Source organism: Sesamum indicum, linkage group LG6 (genome assembly GCF_026168435.1).
Source record: "Sesamum indicum cultivar Baizhima isolate 11 linkage group LG6, ASM2616843v1, whole genome shotgun sequence".
NCBI lineage: Eukaryota > Viridiplantae > Streptophyta > Magnoliopsida > Lamiales > Pedaliaceae > Sesamum > Sesamum indicum.
Genome location: NC_142662.1, coordinates 9,374,851 through 9,392,330, shown reverse-complemented (window position 1 = coordinate 9,392,330; position 17,480 = coordinate 9,374,851). Strand labels below are relative to the sequence as shown.

The 17,480-nt window shown below is 34.2% G+C and overlaps 1 protein-coding gene across 1 annotated transcript; it reads right to left on the bottom strand.

Moving 5' to 3' along the window:
• Positions 1 to 12,947: 12,947 nt before the first annotated feature.
• On the bottom strand, positions 12,948 to 17,140 carry LOC105164502 (bidirectional sugar transporter SWEET7). The gene is made up of 5 exons (XM_011083152.3): positions 16,953 to 17,140; positions 16,453 to 16,489; positions 15,919 to 16,297; positions 15,199 to 15,318; positions 12,948 to 13,254 (listed from the first exon to the last, which is right to left on the bottom strand). The coding sequence occupies exons 1-5, from the start codon at positions 16,996 to 16,998 to the stop codon at positions 13,090 to 13,092; spliced, it is 747 nt and encodes a 248-aa protein (XP_011081454.1). The 5' UTR covers positions 16,999 to 17,140; the 3' UTR covers positions 12,948 to 13,089.
• Between the last annotated feature and the right edge of the window lie 340 nt (positions 17,141 to 17,480).

The following is a 17,480-nucleotide window of genomic DNA, read 5'->3' as shown; positions in this document are numbered from 1 at the left end:
ATTGATATCCATGCCTTTTACATTCAATTTCATCATGGTATCAGAGCCATCATCTTGATGGTCTCTGTATACGAAGCAATTTAATCAATTTTTCGTAGACGTTATTTTCACAGTCGATGAGAATGGCGAGCTCATCAACTGATGCGCCTGCAATTCCTCCCATGGCCTTAGAAAGCAAGGACAAGTTAACGTGTATCGACGGCACAGGCTTAAGGCCTGCGATTGGAACTCCACAACACAAACAGTGGAGGATTGCAGATTGTACGGTGTGGACCTGGATTTTGAACACCATCTCCAAAGACTTGGTAAATGCATACCTGTACTCGAGCTCGTCCAGAGACCTCTGGTTGGAGCTTGAAGCTAGATACAGGAATGTAACGGAACTCTACTATAAAAGTTGCAGCGAGAGATTAGCTCCATTTCGCAGGGAAATATGTCTGTCACTAGCTACTACACTAAACTGAAACAGCTCTGGGATGAGCTGTTATGCCTCATGCCACCAGCTATGTGTTCGTGTGGGCTTTGCGTTTGTGGTTGCAACAAGACCAAGGCAGATCATAACGACGCTAGTCAGCTGATACAATTTTTGATGGGTTTGAATAACTCCTACGATAACATTCGCAGTCAGATTTTAGTTCTAGAACCACTTCCACTCGTTAATAAAGCTTATTCGATGGTATTATGGGTTGAACGGCAAAGAATAGTTAACTCTGAATATTCTGACATAGGGGAAGGATCTGCAATGAAAGCATATGAACAAAAACATCCAGCCTTCAATACAGGTCCCAGACAATTCATGAGACGCAAGGGGCCTATGGATAAAAGAAATCTCCATTGCGAGCATTGCAATATAACCGGACACAGCAAAGAAAGTTGCTTTAGACTTCACGGTTTTCCAGATTGGTACAAGGAATTGCATGACTCGAGAAGAAAACAGGGCTATGGGGGACGAGCATACGCTGTAACCATTAGAGAAGATAATGGAATGGATAAACAAAAAGGTTCTAACAGTAGTAATGATCAGTTGATGTCTGAACTGTTGGAAGCTTTGAGAATGGTTCAGAATAAGGTCCCTCAAGATCCAGTTAATGTCCATTTCGCTCAAATAACAGAGACGGTAGGTATGGCTTTGAATCATTTTCATTCAATGGATTGTGATGCTAACTCATGGATTGTAGACACAGGAGCCACCAATCACAAGAGTGGGAATGTAAAGCTATTCTAATCTCTTACCGTCCTGAAACACTCCACACAGATACGCCTTCCTGATAATAGTATTACTCTTGCCACACATAGTGGTGATATCCAACTATGCACCAACCTTAAATTGACTAACGTGTTGCTTGTTCCTCATTTTACCCACAATTTACTTTCAGTGTCTCAACTCTGCAGTTCTCATCATGTCAAATTCTCATTTCCTTTTGTGTACTGCAGGACCTGAGATCTAATCGCATTTTGGCTCTAGGAAAGCAACGTAGACAATTCTATCACTTGGACAGAAAATCCTTTGTTGCTGCTTCTAATCACTGTAGCTCACATCTTTATTTTCTTCCTCTGTTGATGATTTTGTCCTTTGGCATCAAAAATTAAGATATTTATCTTCTGATGTAATAAGACACATTAAATCTCTGCATATTCCTACACCCCACAAAGATCATATTTGTAGCATTTGCCCCTTGGCTAAACAAACTCATCTTCCATTCGGCTACAGTAGCACTTGCACTCTTTCTTGCTTTGAACTAATACATGTCGACGTTTGGGGGCCTTACAAACAGGCAACATTGTCAGGTGCACATTATGTGCTAACGATTGTGGATAATTTTTCTAGAGCTACATGGACCTATCTATTAAATCATAATTCCCAAACGTTGCATACTTTGACTGTTTTTTTTTTCCACACATCCTTACCCAATTTGGTTGCAAAATTAAGACTATTAGAACCGATAATGGCTCCGAGTTTTAAAGCTCTAGTTGCCTTCAATTCTTCCAAAGCACAGGTGTATGTCACCAAAGATCTTGTACCTATACGTCCCAAAAAAACGGGGTAGTCAAATGAAAACATAGACATCTTCTATAGGTAGCTCGAGCTTTGATATTCCAGCCGCACCTTCCTAGTTATTTTTGGGGGGATTCTATTTTGACAGCTACCCATATCATAAACAAACTCCCAACTCCCACTCTTGATTGGAAATCACCTTTTAAAGTCCTGCATAAAAAACCTCCAAACTATGATAATCTCAAGTCTTTTGGGTGTCTCTGCTTTGCCTCAAATTTCTATCCCGGTAAGTCTAAGTTTGATCACCGTGCTTTTGAGTGTGTGTTTTTAGGATACTCGCCTAATCAAAAAGGGTATAAGGTGCTTGATATCCGTAATAACAAAATACTCATATCAAGGGATGTTTTGTTTCATGAAACAGTGTTTCCTTTTGGTTCTATTGCAGGTAATGAAACAGACACCTGCTTTCCTCTTCCATTCCTTGACAGTCAGTCTACTGTTTCCTCTGATTCTGCTTTAGAGCCACCACCTTCTGATGTGCCTTCCTCTAGCACAGAGACTTCCCCTTCCAATGAGGTCTTACATGAGTCTTCCATTCCTACTCAACATCCATCCTCTCCATCTTCCTCTGTTCAGCTCAGACATTCACAAAGAAACATACAGCCGCCGTCTTGGCTCCGAGACTTTGTTTGTCATGCCTCACATCTTCCTCCTTATAGCTTTACGCCCTCTCATTGTGCATTTCAGGCTGCTCTGTCTATAGTTCGCGAGCCAAGTTGTTACAATCAGGCCAAGGAATGTGAGGAGTGGCGACAGGCGATGCAAAATGAGCTTTGTGCTCTGGAAAACAATGATACTTGGGAGCTCACCGATTTACCACCTGGTAAGAAACCTATTGGTTCTAAATGGGTTTATAAGATTAAACTTAATGCTGATGGCAGTATAGAGCGTTACAAGGCGAGGCTCCTTGCAAATGGGTATAACCAAGTGGAGGGGGTCGACTATTTTGATCGGTTTTCCCCCGTTGCCAAGGTCATTACTGTACGAATTTTCTTGAACATGGCTAATGGTTTCAAGTGGGCTTACATCAATGCGACATCAACAACGCCTTTCTTCACTGCTTCCTCGATGAGGGCATTTTCATGGTAGCTCCGGCCAGTTATGAGGTTCTTTCAGGCAAGGTTTGTAAGCTCAAGCGTTCTTTGTACGGGACAAAACAAGCGTCTCGCCAATGGAATCAGGAACTCATCGCCAAACTTATTCAATTTGGTTTCGTACAGTCAATGAACGATTATTGTTTGTTTGTTAAAGGTTCTGACGATTCACTTGTTATTGTGCTAGTTTATGTCGATGATTTACTCATCACAGGACCCTCTGAGTTGTTGATTACTGAAGTGAAGAAGTTCTTAGATGATGTCTTCAGTATCAAGGATTTAGGCTACGCCAAATATTTCCTTAGGTTAGAGATTGCTCGTTCGCCAGTAGGAACTTGGATCAGTCAACATAAATATATTCGTGATCTTATTGCAGACACAGGATTGGAGCAATGCAGACCAGCCTCTACTCCACTTCCCCTCGATTTGAAGCTTTACTCTCAGTCTTCTCCCAGCCTCACTGATCCTGAGCCTTTCTGCAGATTGGTGGGTCGCCTCCTTTACTTAGGCTTCACTCGCCCGGATATATCTTATGGAGCGCAGCAACTTAGCTAGTTCCTTCATGAGCCTCGACAAGCACACTTGGATGCCACACTCCACTTGGTGCGTTCTTTGGTTGGTTGCCAAGACTTGGGCCTCTTTCTCCCAGCATCTTTCTCTCCCACTCTCAAAGCCTATTGCGACAATGATTGGGGGAGTTGTGTCGATACTCGTAGATCTCTTAGTGGTTATTGTATCTTCTTGGGTGATGCTATTGCTTCATGGAAAACTAAAAAACAGTCCACCGTTTCCAGACAACGGCTAAAGCGGAATATCGAAGCTTGGGTGCCACTGTTTGCGAGTTACAGTGGTTGTCTTACTGAAGGATTTTCATATCATTGTCGAGACTCCGATTCCTTTGTATTGCAACAACCAGGCCGCATTACACATTGTTGCAAACCCGGTCTTCCACGAACGCACGAAGCATCTGGAGATTCATTTTCATTTGGTTCGTGACAAATTCAAGTCCGGGTTCATTCTCCCTTCGCATATCTCCGGCAAACTGCAGCTTGCCGACGACATGTTCACAAAATCTCTTCCTGGCCCATCTTTTGCTGCTTTCTTGTCCAAGTTGGCCTTACGTTCTTTCACCCACGCCCAACATGAGGGGGGCTGTTGAATTCAACAACAGCAGCTCAAGCTTCGTCTGCAACATCATCTTCTGCTCCTGCTACTTCTTCTGGTCTTGGCTCTATTTCTGATATTGATATGAAGAAGTCGCATTCCTCCCCATTACGTTTTCATTAGTTATGTATTTCACTTTCATTAGTTGGTATTGGTAGCTTAGGTGGCAGTTTAGGTGGAATACAATCTGTTATTCTGTTTTAGTTAGTTACACAGTTGGCTCTTTCGCCGTCTCTGAACTTGTATTTAAGCTGCAGTTGTACCAATTTTACGGATGAATGAAATAACACTCAATGGTCTTCTGCATTTCTGGTACTATGAAATTGATATCCATGGCTTTTACATTCAATTTCATCAGAATCTTACTGCAGCCTCTGCCATTTCTCTCTGTCTGTCTCAAATTGAGTTGATTATTAGCTAACAATATATAATACTCTATTCTTCTCTTCCCTTTTGGTAGATGAGGTAAAGAATAATAATAATTAAAGCATGCATGTGTGTCTCGTTCTTGATACTTGTCTCAATAATTTCATCTTCTTCCTTCTTTTTGTCCGGACCTTGTTCACAAATTCTAATTTAATTATATGATAAATGTAATATATTTATTCTGTAATTGGTATTAAATTTAAGAAGCGACCAATCAATAGACTAAAAATTATGGTAAATAATTATTATTAATCACAGTTAAATAAATCAATGAAAAAATTATTCGCTAGAGCTAAAAGCTACGAAGCCAAATGTTTTAGCCACCCTCCCAAAATTACGGTCAACAGCTATTGCATAGTCATAATTAATAACTATTTGTTATAACTATTTATTATTAACCACAATAATTAAGAATTATTGTATTTGTTACAGTGACACTAATTCAATGTCGATCCCTGGTACTTCATTACATGGATTTTGGCCCCTAAACGAAAAAAGGGAAAAGCTCGGTATTGTCCAGTGGAACTATCATCGAATGGAGCAGCATCTAATAAATTGATACTTCTACCAACAATTAGTTCTTCTTTTTCCATTTCGTACTTAATAAGTTTTTAAAAAATTATCCCCTCTGTTTTTATGAGCTCGGTATTGTGAATGGGATAGTGATTTATTTTTTTGTCATTTCTATCCTTTATTTATTGATGCATTTGAATTTTTTTCTTATCAAAATTTATATGATATTTATTTTATCAATCTATAGTCTATATAAATTGGGGGTATCATGCCACCTCTTCTGCTGAACTTGATGTTTTTAGTCTATGATTGATCGTCGGGTATCAAGATTTTAAATATATTAGTTGAATTGAAATATTATTATATTTACAAGACTTTAAATTATTTTATTATTCATGCAAGATAATCACATCATATGCAACATACAAAAATATTAAAAAAATAGGTTTCATGCCTAAAAAAGGGATTAATTCGACAATGTTACAAATTTAAAGGGACTAAAGTGATTTTAAACAAAAATTTAAGGCACCAAATATAACATGTGCTCTTAAATAAAATATATTGAATGTAAATTAAATAATTCAATTATATACTAAAACCAGTAATTATAATATCAAAAAGATTTTGCTCATCATTCGTCACTTATTCAACCACAAAAATATATCAACAAGGAATATTTAGGTCCAATATCAAAATCAATGAACGGGCCTTCTCTAGGAGGGATTCAATTTGTGGTTTGTTGTTGGGATCAAGAATCCAAAGAGGCTGGTCATGATCAGGGTGCAGGAACTGCTGTAGGATTTGGACAAGGGATTCAAGGTTGTAAGACATATCACCTGAACAAGATGATATTTCATATGTGCTTAGCGCCCTCCGGCATCTCTGCAAGTAGAGTACATCAAAATTTGTGGAATGATTTGTTTTTATTATTATTCTTGTGTATAAATTAACACAGATTTTATGTTTTTTATTCATAACATAGTATGCAGATTTCTATCATTATTGTATCTATTTCTTAATTAAAAATGTTTGGTTGAAGTATTTTATTTAGTGTTTAAAGCAACATATAAAAAAAAAAAATAGTGTACAGTCTTATATAAAAAGTAAAAAAAAAAAAAAACACAAAAAATGGTAAGTTTCCCAATTTATCAATGGCTACTTTCTATTCCAAGGAAATGATTCGGGCATAATATTTTATTGTAATTAGACCATTTTGACTTTATGCATAGTGCAAAATATACTTTGCCCCCTTTAACTATCGTCATATAATATTTATCCCAAACACTAATAAATATAACACTTTTTTCTCCCTACAATTAAATTTTTAGACAATATTGCCCTTTGATGGGCACGGTCCAAAAGAGATTGGCCCAAGATGAAGTACCAAGCCCAGTCGAAGGTCCACCAGCTCATGAAGAAGGTAGCCCATCCAAATCACTACACCCAGCCCATGAAAGGGACCTCCTACGATCCAGTTTAGCCTAGCGAAAAGGTCCATCGACCCCCTCCTTGCATCAAAGCCCAGTCAAGGAAAGAAGCCAATTTTGTCAGATTTGGCCCAAAAGAAAGAGCTAAACTTGGAGGCTCCCAAAACAAACCGATAGGAAGGAAGGTGCCTGAATGACTCCTCACCAGGTAGCGAATTGCGAAAAGAAAGAGCCCCCTGTATATAGAGACTTGAGGCTCAAGCAACGGATAATTAGAATTCTTATCTACAGGATCCCACTTTTCTCGTTAAGGCTAATGGATTCCCCTCAACAGGACTCCAATAACCCCCCCCCCCCACCCGCCCCATTGACAGATTCGAGAACTTTTCTCTTACTGCTACTCTGTTGCATCAAAATCGTGCTCTTGCATATTAACTTCTTAGCTTTATCATAATCTATCATTTTCATTCCTTCTTATTTTTATCTACCCTTAAATCCGGGATTAACTTAAGCATCAAAGTGTTAACGCTTTGTTTTGTAGGTCCTTCTTCTCCAGAATTCTTACTCAAGTAGTCCAGATCCATCTCAAAGAGCCAAGGATTCTGGATTCGTGCTAAAATCGCATGCACTAATTGGCGCTGTCTGTGGGAACCTTGAGTGAAAGACTTGAGATACCATGGAGATTTCCAATAATCCCTCAAACAAGCAGAAGGCTGCAGAGGCACCTGATAGCAATCAACCTCTACAGGTTGTTGCACGGGCCTCCCTAACACCAGTAGGAGGGTCCGCCTCAGCCTTCCCGGCTCCATTGCTGTCTCCTAGAGTGACCAAGCCGTTGGCTGATCCCCCGAGGTGAAGTAGCTCCTCTGACACAACATCAGGTGAAATCTCCCAAGCCTTGTTGGGTGTGATCGAACAGGTTATCGCAGCAGCTGTACGAGAGCAAATGACAATGTTAATCCCTGCTTGTCCAACCTCTGTGTTGGAAAGGGGTACCCTTGAAGAAGGAATGGAAGGAACTCCTCCAGAAGAAGGAGTTGCTGTGATAGGATCCCTACTTACTAAGGTACAAGGGCTCCCTCTAACAAATTTTGCAGAGCTCCCGTAACAATGCCTAGCCCGTTTTGAGTGTCTTCAAAAAGGCCTCCAAGACATGCAGCACTAGATAGCTGGAATTCCCGGAGAGAAATTGCAGGGTGTCCGCTTCACAGACATTATGATGGCGGACGAGCTTCCGGCCAATTGTCGTACCCTGCTATTGCAAAGTATGATGGGTCAACTAACCCCCAAGAACACCTTGCACGCTTCGAGAATGCAGCCTTGCTCCACAGATATACAGACAGGATCAAATGTCGAGTCTTCCTAACTACCTTCGCTAGGGCCGCGTAGCAATAGTTTAATCAAGTGTCTCCTGGAGCGATAGGAAGTTTTTAGGAGTTTAGATCCTTGTTCTTACATCAGTTTGTAGTAGCCGAAAGCTACGAAAAACGAAACTTAGCCTCTTCGCTATGCAACAAAGAGACTACGGGACTCTAAGAGAGTACCTGCGGAGATTTAATATTGTAGCCTTAAAGGTGCCCTCTGCCACGCAAGAAGTAAAGGCCAGTGCCTTCTCCCACAGTTTTTTGGATGGGGATTTCTTTAAATCCCTGGCTAAGAATCCTGTGTCGAAGTTCAACGCTCTCCTGGCTCGAACCGCCAAATACATCAACATGGAAGACCCTCAGGCGGCCAAAAGAGATAGCCGGGGGGAAAAGGAAGGAAGTCAGGGAGGAGGCCCCCTTCAAGAAGCAGCACACTGATTTCAGAGATAAGACGGCATCCTTTAACAGAATTCAAGCTGTTTATACCCCTCTCACAGTACCTATCACCCAGGCCATCATGGCAGTTGAAGCGAAAGGCCTGCTCACTCACCCCTATAATGGAGAGAGCAATCTCAGTGCCCAAAGGTGACAGGCTTTTTTACCTCCTCCCATACTAAAATGTGTTGCTTTGTTAATTTGATATTCTTAAAGGTGCGTCATGTGGATGAATGGAATGAAGAACAAGTGGATCTATATATAAAAGTTTAGACATTGTTCTCGTATGGGCATATTAAGACCTATTCAATACATTAGACACGATTAAATAATATATAATTGGGCACTACTAATTATAGTACCATGTGTTATGAGCTTATTATGTACCATATATTAAGATCTATTACTTATTGTTGAAATTTAATGAGACGAAAATAAAATTAATTATATCAGTTAAATCTTGTCTTCCATCTCTCCCAAAGTCCAAAAACATACCAGTATATAATTTTTCTACAAATTTGTTTGGGAAAATTGCATAATACCCCCCTGTGTTATGCTAAAATTGTACAAAACTTACCTGTATTAAATAAATAGCCATAAAAGACCATGTGAACTCTGCAAAAAAGACCCCCTCCATCCAAAACTGACACAAGATGCTCTACACGCAGTGGAAATGAGAGTAGGGGCCTTTTTTTTTTTTTTTTACCCTATTTCAGCTTTTTTGTAGTGCAATAGTCCAAAATACCCTTCTCTTCCACTACATATACAACTTAATATCTACTCACAAACATACTACACAAGAATAGGATTTTAAGTGGGCAAATTTTCAATTTGTCCCATTTGTTTGAATATAAATAAAAGTCACTTATAATATTATATATTATAAATTAAATTAAATTATTATTTAATTTAAATATATTTTAATACTTATTTAAAATATATTAAATCAATATAACAATCCTAAAAATTATATCAGAATTTTTAACTTTTATAAAATGTTATATTAAAATTATTAATATATATTTAAATTAAATAGTAAATATTTTTTATTATTTTTAAATTTTTTTAAATTAAATAATTTAGTTTGAATATAAATAAAAAATCACTTACAATATTATATATTATTAATTAAATTATTTAATTTAAATAGATTTTTATATTTATTTAGTATATTAAAATATACTAAATAAATATAAAAATTACCTACAATTTTTATCAATGTTTTTAACTTATATAAATTATTATATTAAAATTATTAATATATATTTAAATTTAATATTTTTTTATTTTCCAAATTTATTAAATTAAATAATTTACTAAATTATTCTTTAATTTATTAAAATACATATTTTATTACTATAATTATCTAAAATATTTTTAATTAATTAATATATATAATTATTAAAATTATCTAAAAAATTATTTTTAATTAATTAAAATATATTTAATTAATATAATTAAAGTAGTTAAAAATTAAAAAAACTAGGGGCTAGGGCAATGGTTGTCGCCCCCGCATAGAAGGGCGACAACATTGCCTAAGGTCGTCGTCGCTCTCTTTCTTTATTTGGGTGACAGCAATCTGATTTGTGTGACGCCGTCACCCCCATCGAGGGCGTGGGGGTAGGGGGAGGTGGCGAAGACACAGGGGGGAGGTTGACAAAGGCGAGGGGATGGGGTAGGTACCGGTGATTGAGGAGGGGGTGGGCAGGCGGCGGGGGGTGGGGAAGTTAATTTTGTTTTTTCTTTTTTTAAATAATTTTTTTATAATATACATTTTTAATAATTAAAATATAAACCATTGATTTTTTTTATATAAATTTAAGATTCAATGGGTAAAATTCATTTATTAGATCTAACGATTCTGATATAAATAATGTAGATCCAGCGATTATTAAAATAAGATATAATATAAACAAAGTTAGGGTATAACGATCATTTTGAAAAAAAGTTAACACAATTATTAAATTTAGCGGAGAGGGCCTGTTGAGCTACATTTAACAAAAAAGAGAGAGATTTTTGCCTATTTTTAAAACAGATTGGGGGTTTAGCGGTCTTTTTAAAGCACATGGGATTTTATGCATTTTAGTCTATTTAATACATTTGGAAAGGTGATATTTCCACATCAGGACAACCGTGGACCAGAGCTAACTAGCAGTTGGAACCCTATTGTGAGTGTCGCTAACCAATTGCACAAGTATTTGCGAAAACTAGAGGTGTATAAATTACTATCATTATATTTTACTTGTTTTGGGTGTGAAAATATCTCTAGTTGTCTCCGTAATTATTTTTTGAAGAAATGAAATGACATTTCATAGAAAAGTAAAATTTTACTTTATATGAGTTCAATGACGGTTAGATCATTTTTATTTACTTTAATATGTTTTTATCATAAGGCGGCCAATAGGGGTTCCGCCGTTCTATTCCAATTTGTGTGTTCTATCACACACACACTGGAGGTCATCTGTGGCTATGATTTGAGCCACCATGTACCTACGCATGGCATTTTTAAACGGTCACAAGGTCGCTCCTGCTTGAAGTATAAGGTAGTAAGTAGTCTTTTGGGAGACAAAAGAGTGGTATTTGCTTGATCTGATTTTTCATAGGCATCTTGCACTTCTGGATTATAAGGCTTTCTGGTTTCCTACATGTTGCGTTAAATGGACTTTGTAAGCAAGTGATAATTAAAATTTGGAGAAATTGAAGAACACCCGTTGTATTTTGGTGACATAGCGTGAAATCCCCCTGTATTAATTTAATAGGCAAAAGAACCCTTGTATTTTATAAAATGCAGTAAAAGACCCCTCTCCATTAAAATAAACGGAGAGTGGCTCATGCTCGCCTTTTGTGCAAGTGAGCTTTACTTTTTGCCATTTTTAGGATTACTTTAAGTATATAAATGTTCATTTTGCCCCTTTCCTTTATGTCTAAATAAAATTTTAAATTAATTAATTTATATTATATTATTTATATAGATTATTAAATATTTAATTAATTTAAATTATTTATTGAGTTCAAATATATAATAGTAAATTATATTTATTATGAAACATATTAATCTAAAAATAAAAACAACTAACAGTATATGAAATTTTTACTTTAAAAAAACACAACAGAAATTTGATATTCTAAAATTATTTTTAAATTAAAAGTCATATGAAATATAATTTAAATATAAAAACACCTAAACAGTAGGTAAAGTTTTTAAAAATTAAAATTTCAAATTTAACACAATACAAATTTAACATAGTAAAATTATTTTTAAATTAAAAATTCATATGAAATATAAAAATCAATTATAATAATTATATATTTTTAACTAGATTAAATTATTTTTAATTGAAATACATTTTAATAAACTTTATTTTTTTTTATAAAATATACTAATTAAATATCAAAATACCAACAAATTATACTAATTATTTTAAATTATATTACTTGCTATAAATGCTATTTAAAATATTTTTTATTTTTAAAAAAATAGGGTTTTTTTTCTATTTTTCTTCTTCTCCATACTCGGCCACTAATGGCCCATGACGACGGTCGCCCAGATGCAATGGTTGATATAAGGAGGGTATAATAGGTAATTTAGGACAAAATTTAACACCATTAAACTTAATTAACAGAAGGAGAGAGTATGTAATATTTTAAAAAACATAGGAGGCTTTTAGTTAAATTTTAAAAATACAGAGAGATTTTATATAATTCGTCATTAAAATTTGTTTATATACTACTGTTTAATGCTCTTGCACTCTACCACCGGTCTCACTAAGCCCTTGAGTTGTTTCCTCCTCCAAAATAAGTGGATGTAGAAAATGACGGATAGCTGCTCTATGCTATTGATAGGATCTACATAATTTTAAATTGCGTGGTACAAGTATCAGGGACTAGGGCATGGTTCCTAAAATTTGTTAAAAAAGAAGAAGAAACACTTGTCGTTACATGTAATTGTGTGGGCTTGGTACCTAATGTGTAATTTTCCATGAAATTTTCTAGAATTTTCAGCATTGAGTTTAATTTTGTTTTGAGTATGTGGGATAATTGCGCTCTAGAATGTATCTCACAAGACTGTACACGTATGTGTTGCGTTTCGTGGTGGGAGTTGGGTATTGTCCAAGCCTTGGGATATAATAGTTCACATGTAAGAACGTTAATAATAATTTTTCATTTATATATAATATCATTATTTTATGTGAATATTAGTTATTACAACCTATTATATTTTAAAAAATGAGTTATTAATGAATACAAACAAAAAAAAATATATATAGTAATCTAGTTCAATTATGAATAATAGAAAAAAGTGTAGTTCTAAACATTTATATTGCTCATTGTTATAATTATGTATTTTGTATTAAATCTTCTTTTTGTGTACAGAAACTTAGGATATTACTATTATTCTCCTTAAAAAATATTTTGCGATGGTTTTTTCTTTCTTCTTTTTTTTTTTTTTTTGGTAGAATATAAGGGGTTAGATCTTGTAATATATATATATATATTTTTGAATAAATGGACGTGATAGAAGGGATTTCCTGAACTTTATAGTCAAACCTAGAAAACAAAAAAGGCCCAACCAAACAGGCCTTGTTTTGGGCTACACTATTTCAACTCTCCTAAACACCATTCTTATTGTTTGAGTCTGTTGTTGTTGGTTTTCCAGTCAAGCCCACTTCTCCTTGGGCTTTTCTCTCAGCCATTATTCGCTTAGTTGACCTATAGAAGGTGGCGTACAATAGTAATTGGGCCAGTCCAAGAACAGTTCCCATCCCATTCGGAGCCTGCATTGCCATATCCCAACTTTGATTAAGAATAAGCAAAACCTTCAAGAAAAATGCTATACATATCTAATACACTGAAAAATAAATAAATAAATTATTTTTTATATTATAAATAATTACGAATTAAAAATTATAACAAATTAATACTGTTTACGTGGTAATTAAATAGATTTCGGGACTTAATTTTTTTCCACAGTTGATCAATATTACTATAATTATAAACAAAATATTAGGGTGAATAATAATTTATTCACCTGTGGTGTTGAAAATGAATAAATTAGCCTCCTATAAAAGAATATAATAATTTATTCACCTGTGGTGTTGAAAATGAATAAATTAGCCTCCTATAAAAGAATATAATAATTTATTCTCGTGTACCTTTTAAATAAAACAATTTACCTCTCTGTCTAAGAAGGTAAAATACTTTATTTTAAAAAATATAAAGAGATAAATTATTATTTATTTTTTTTATAAGATATAATTTGCTGATTCGCAATATCATAGGGAGTTGTTTGCATTTTTTCCAAAATATTAGCCATGCTATTTTCTTGTGACTAATGTTTATGGTCTCGTTTATCAAAATAATAGTTAATAGTCATTATGTGATCATGATTAATTATTTTAACTATTAAAACATATTAGATGTGTGTATAAAAATAATTTTTTTATTATATTTTATAAAGTAAATTAACTTTTAACGTATATAAATAAAAAACTATTCGTATAACTAATTAACTAAAGGATGCTTACTTGTAAAATGAAAAACAAAAATAAAGCTATATTACTCAACCCACCAAAAATAATTTGTCTAAGGCGGTATAGGTCCCTATATTTTTTATTTTTTACCATAATAACTAATCATAAAATATAGTTATATTTCTTGAAATGATAATTTTTATTAAGATATTTTACTATCATTTGAATTGAAAAACTTTATTTATAGAAATTATTCAAATGAATTAATTAAAAAATAATTACTCAATAAAATTAATGAATGCAATTCAAAAAAGTAATAAAGTATACTAACACCCCCAAAATAAAATTTAATTACACAAACATTCTCTAACTTTTATAAAATTATATAAGTACACCCTTTTAAGGAGGTGTGAATGTAATTTAATTCTAGTAGTATTGTAAAACTTTGTTCCTGGATAAGGAATATAGTTGTAAATGCAATTAACTTTCAAGGGTTTTGCAAAGGGTAAAAAGTGTTTGTGTAATAACACCTAAGTTGAAGGGCGTTAATGTAATTTCTTAAAAAAACAAAAAAGAAAAGCAAGTTGATGGCGATGTCTAGTATTGTTCAACGAAAGAAAAATTGATGTTTCATCATATATAGTAACATGTTTGAAAAAAGAGTCTAATAACGTACAAACAATTAATTAAAACGCGCACTACGGAGCAATAATGTTCTCCTCCTTGTACTCAAATCTAATGAAAAATTACCACAATTATTCACAATAAGTGAGCACTTGATTAGATTTTGAACCGTAATATATATATTAGATTTATATATATATATATATATTATGCAATCTTATTTTTAATTATGATTTAATTTCAACCAAGAAACGTGTTAATCACACAATAATTTAATACCAATATGCAATACAAAAGTGTAATATAAAATTCCAATTAGATTGTAAATATGAAAGCAATGGAGATCTTTATTGCACTTAATTTGGGATTTAAATACATTTTTTGTCCTACAAATTAGTCATTTTGGTATTTTAATTCTTTATCTTTCTAGGGGTAATAAATAAATTTTTAAATTTTTATGATTTTGGTTCTTCAGTTAGCGAAGACTAATATATAATTGACAAATGTATTCTATTTTGTTCATTAAATGAAAAGCTATAATTAAAGTAATCTATAATTAGATAGACATATGATACTCATACGGATGTGATACCATTGTGAACCATCAAATGAGAAAGAACTTACAGCGATGAAGGGATCGAAACGAATGAGAGCATAAGAAGTCCAGCTAACACCATTGAGGAAGGAGAAAAGGGACAGGGAAAAGGGCATATACTCCACACTTCTTGTGGTGATCACTAGTTTCTGCATGCAAATTATTTGTATTATGTTTCATATTTCACTTTATATATTCACGTTGAGCATATAAAATTCACATCACATTAAATTCTTGTAAAATTACATGTTTGGTCCTGTAAATTTAGGTAATTAACATTTTTGATCCTATAATTTATTTTATTTATACATTTGGGTCCTTTTTTTTGACTAGTTTAGTCCGAGCAATTTATGTTTTGGCCTTTTTGACAAATATAGTTTTGTATTGACAATTTTGATCCTAACGACTTATAATTACAGAATAAAAAATAAGATTTATTACAGCATGAAGGGATCAAAATTGTTAATACAGAACGAGATTTATCAAACGAGGAGCAAATATGAGATGTTCAGAACTAAAGTCGTAAAAAAAAAAAAAAGACTAAATGTGTAAATGGCGTGAGTTATAGAGCCAAAAGTACTAACGACTTAAAATTGCAAAACCAAAAATATAATTTTGCATTAATTTTTTTTGAAAAAAATATTTTATCCACAAAGAATGGACCTGTATATATAAAATCAGCACGAATGCAACATTAATTTACAACCAAGAAATTCAGACCGAGACACCAAAAACACACCGGCACGTACCATGACCGATAACGGTGAGGCATACATAAAAATGTTGCCGGCCATGCAAATGCTACCGACGATGGTCGACCGGAGCTTGGTGGTGTGGGCTAACGACAGCACGAGGATGGCCAAAACCGCCAGGAATACGCACTCCGCTACCACGACCGCCACAATCCTCAGCCTCTTTTTGGCGTCGGAGAATATGAGAAATAGCGACAAATACAGAATCTCAATCACGAAGCCTGTACCATTGATGGTCACAACCAGGGTGCTCTTAGGGTGTACCATGGGCAGTCCATATAGTACCCAGAGCCCACAGTTGGCAAAGGTGGCCAGGTATGGCACTGGTGAGTACTGTTCCACTGATTTTTTCTTCCATATACGGTAAAATGTTGGCCTTATATTATTTAATATATAGTTAGGAAAAGAAATTAAGGTTAGATATTAATTAATTATATTTATGGGAAATTAAATTAATATTGTTTGGATAAAATCATAAAAGTAAATTAAAACTTGAAGAATGAGAAATTAAATTCTGGAATTTAAACTTACACTGGGGACAAAAACAATACGAGTGAAATGATATTCCCTGGAAAAATAAACAAATAATTAAAAGATTCATCAGTTTTGAGTTTGGATATATTAAATTAAAAATCTAAAACGTCACGGGTAATTACATATAAACAGGGTGAAAGATAAGACTTGTGTCGATTTAACGACGGAGTCACGGAATCAGAACTTTTAATATTTTTGATTAATTGAGGAGTGAAATTTTGTATTTTATTTAACTCATCTCTAAAATCTAAAAGTTTGGAAAAATGGTCTTAATGCTATCCCAATATCTGATTGTATGTGAGTGTGAGTGTGTGATTATCCAAAACACACACACATGTGTGATATCTGAAAATACTCAATACATACGTACACGTGTGTGTACGTGAGTGTATTTGCAGATAATCAACAAACTCATACACACACACACACACAATATGTGTGTGAAAGAAGATCTAAAGATTATCACTTGCAAGGACAACCAAAATCAAGAAGCTAACCTATAATACCAACAGCAGTACGAGCATCGTCTTTAGAAAACGTCATGACTACTCTGTATATATATATATATAGAGACACACACACGAGTAGAGAGAGAGAGAGAGAGAGAGAGAGAGAGAGAGAGAGAGAGGAAATAAAGAATAGCTCTTGAGAGAAAAAGGCCTGTGAAAGAAAAGGAGACAATGCAGTGCATGGAAGATATGTACACAAGGAATGTGTTATATTTATAGGCACGATCGTCATCAAAAGGCAAGAAAAGCAAAAACAAAAAAAAAAAAAGTAAGAGTACTATGTTTTGGATTCGTATGCCACGTCAGAAAATAAATTTTATTTTCTGGTTTTGGTTATCTGAGTGGCGTATATATGTATTGGATAATGAAATCCATAACAACATATGGTCATTGAATTTGACAAATTTAAGAAAATGGTCAATGTTTGCACGTTCTAAAAATCTTACAGAAATTAATTATCAAAATCTACGTTTTTAATATGGAAACAATAACTAAAAACTTGCACCTTTTACTTTT

Coding starts and splice junctions, on each gene's coding strand:
- LOC105164502 (XM_011083152.3), bottom strand. CDS start 16,998: ATGACGTTTTCTAAAGACGATGCTCGTACTGCTGTTGGTATTATAG. Junction 16,298..16,452: donor GTATTGTTTTTGTCCCCAGT/GTAAGTTTAAAT, acceptor AAATAATATAAG/GCCAACATTTTACCGTATAT. Junction 13,255..15,198: donor GTTTCGATCCCTTCATCGCT/GTAAGTTCTTTC, acceptor ATGGCAATGCAG/GCTCCGAATGGGATGGGAAC.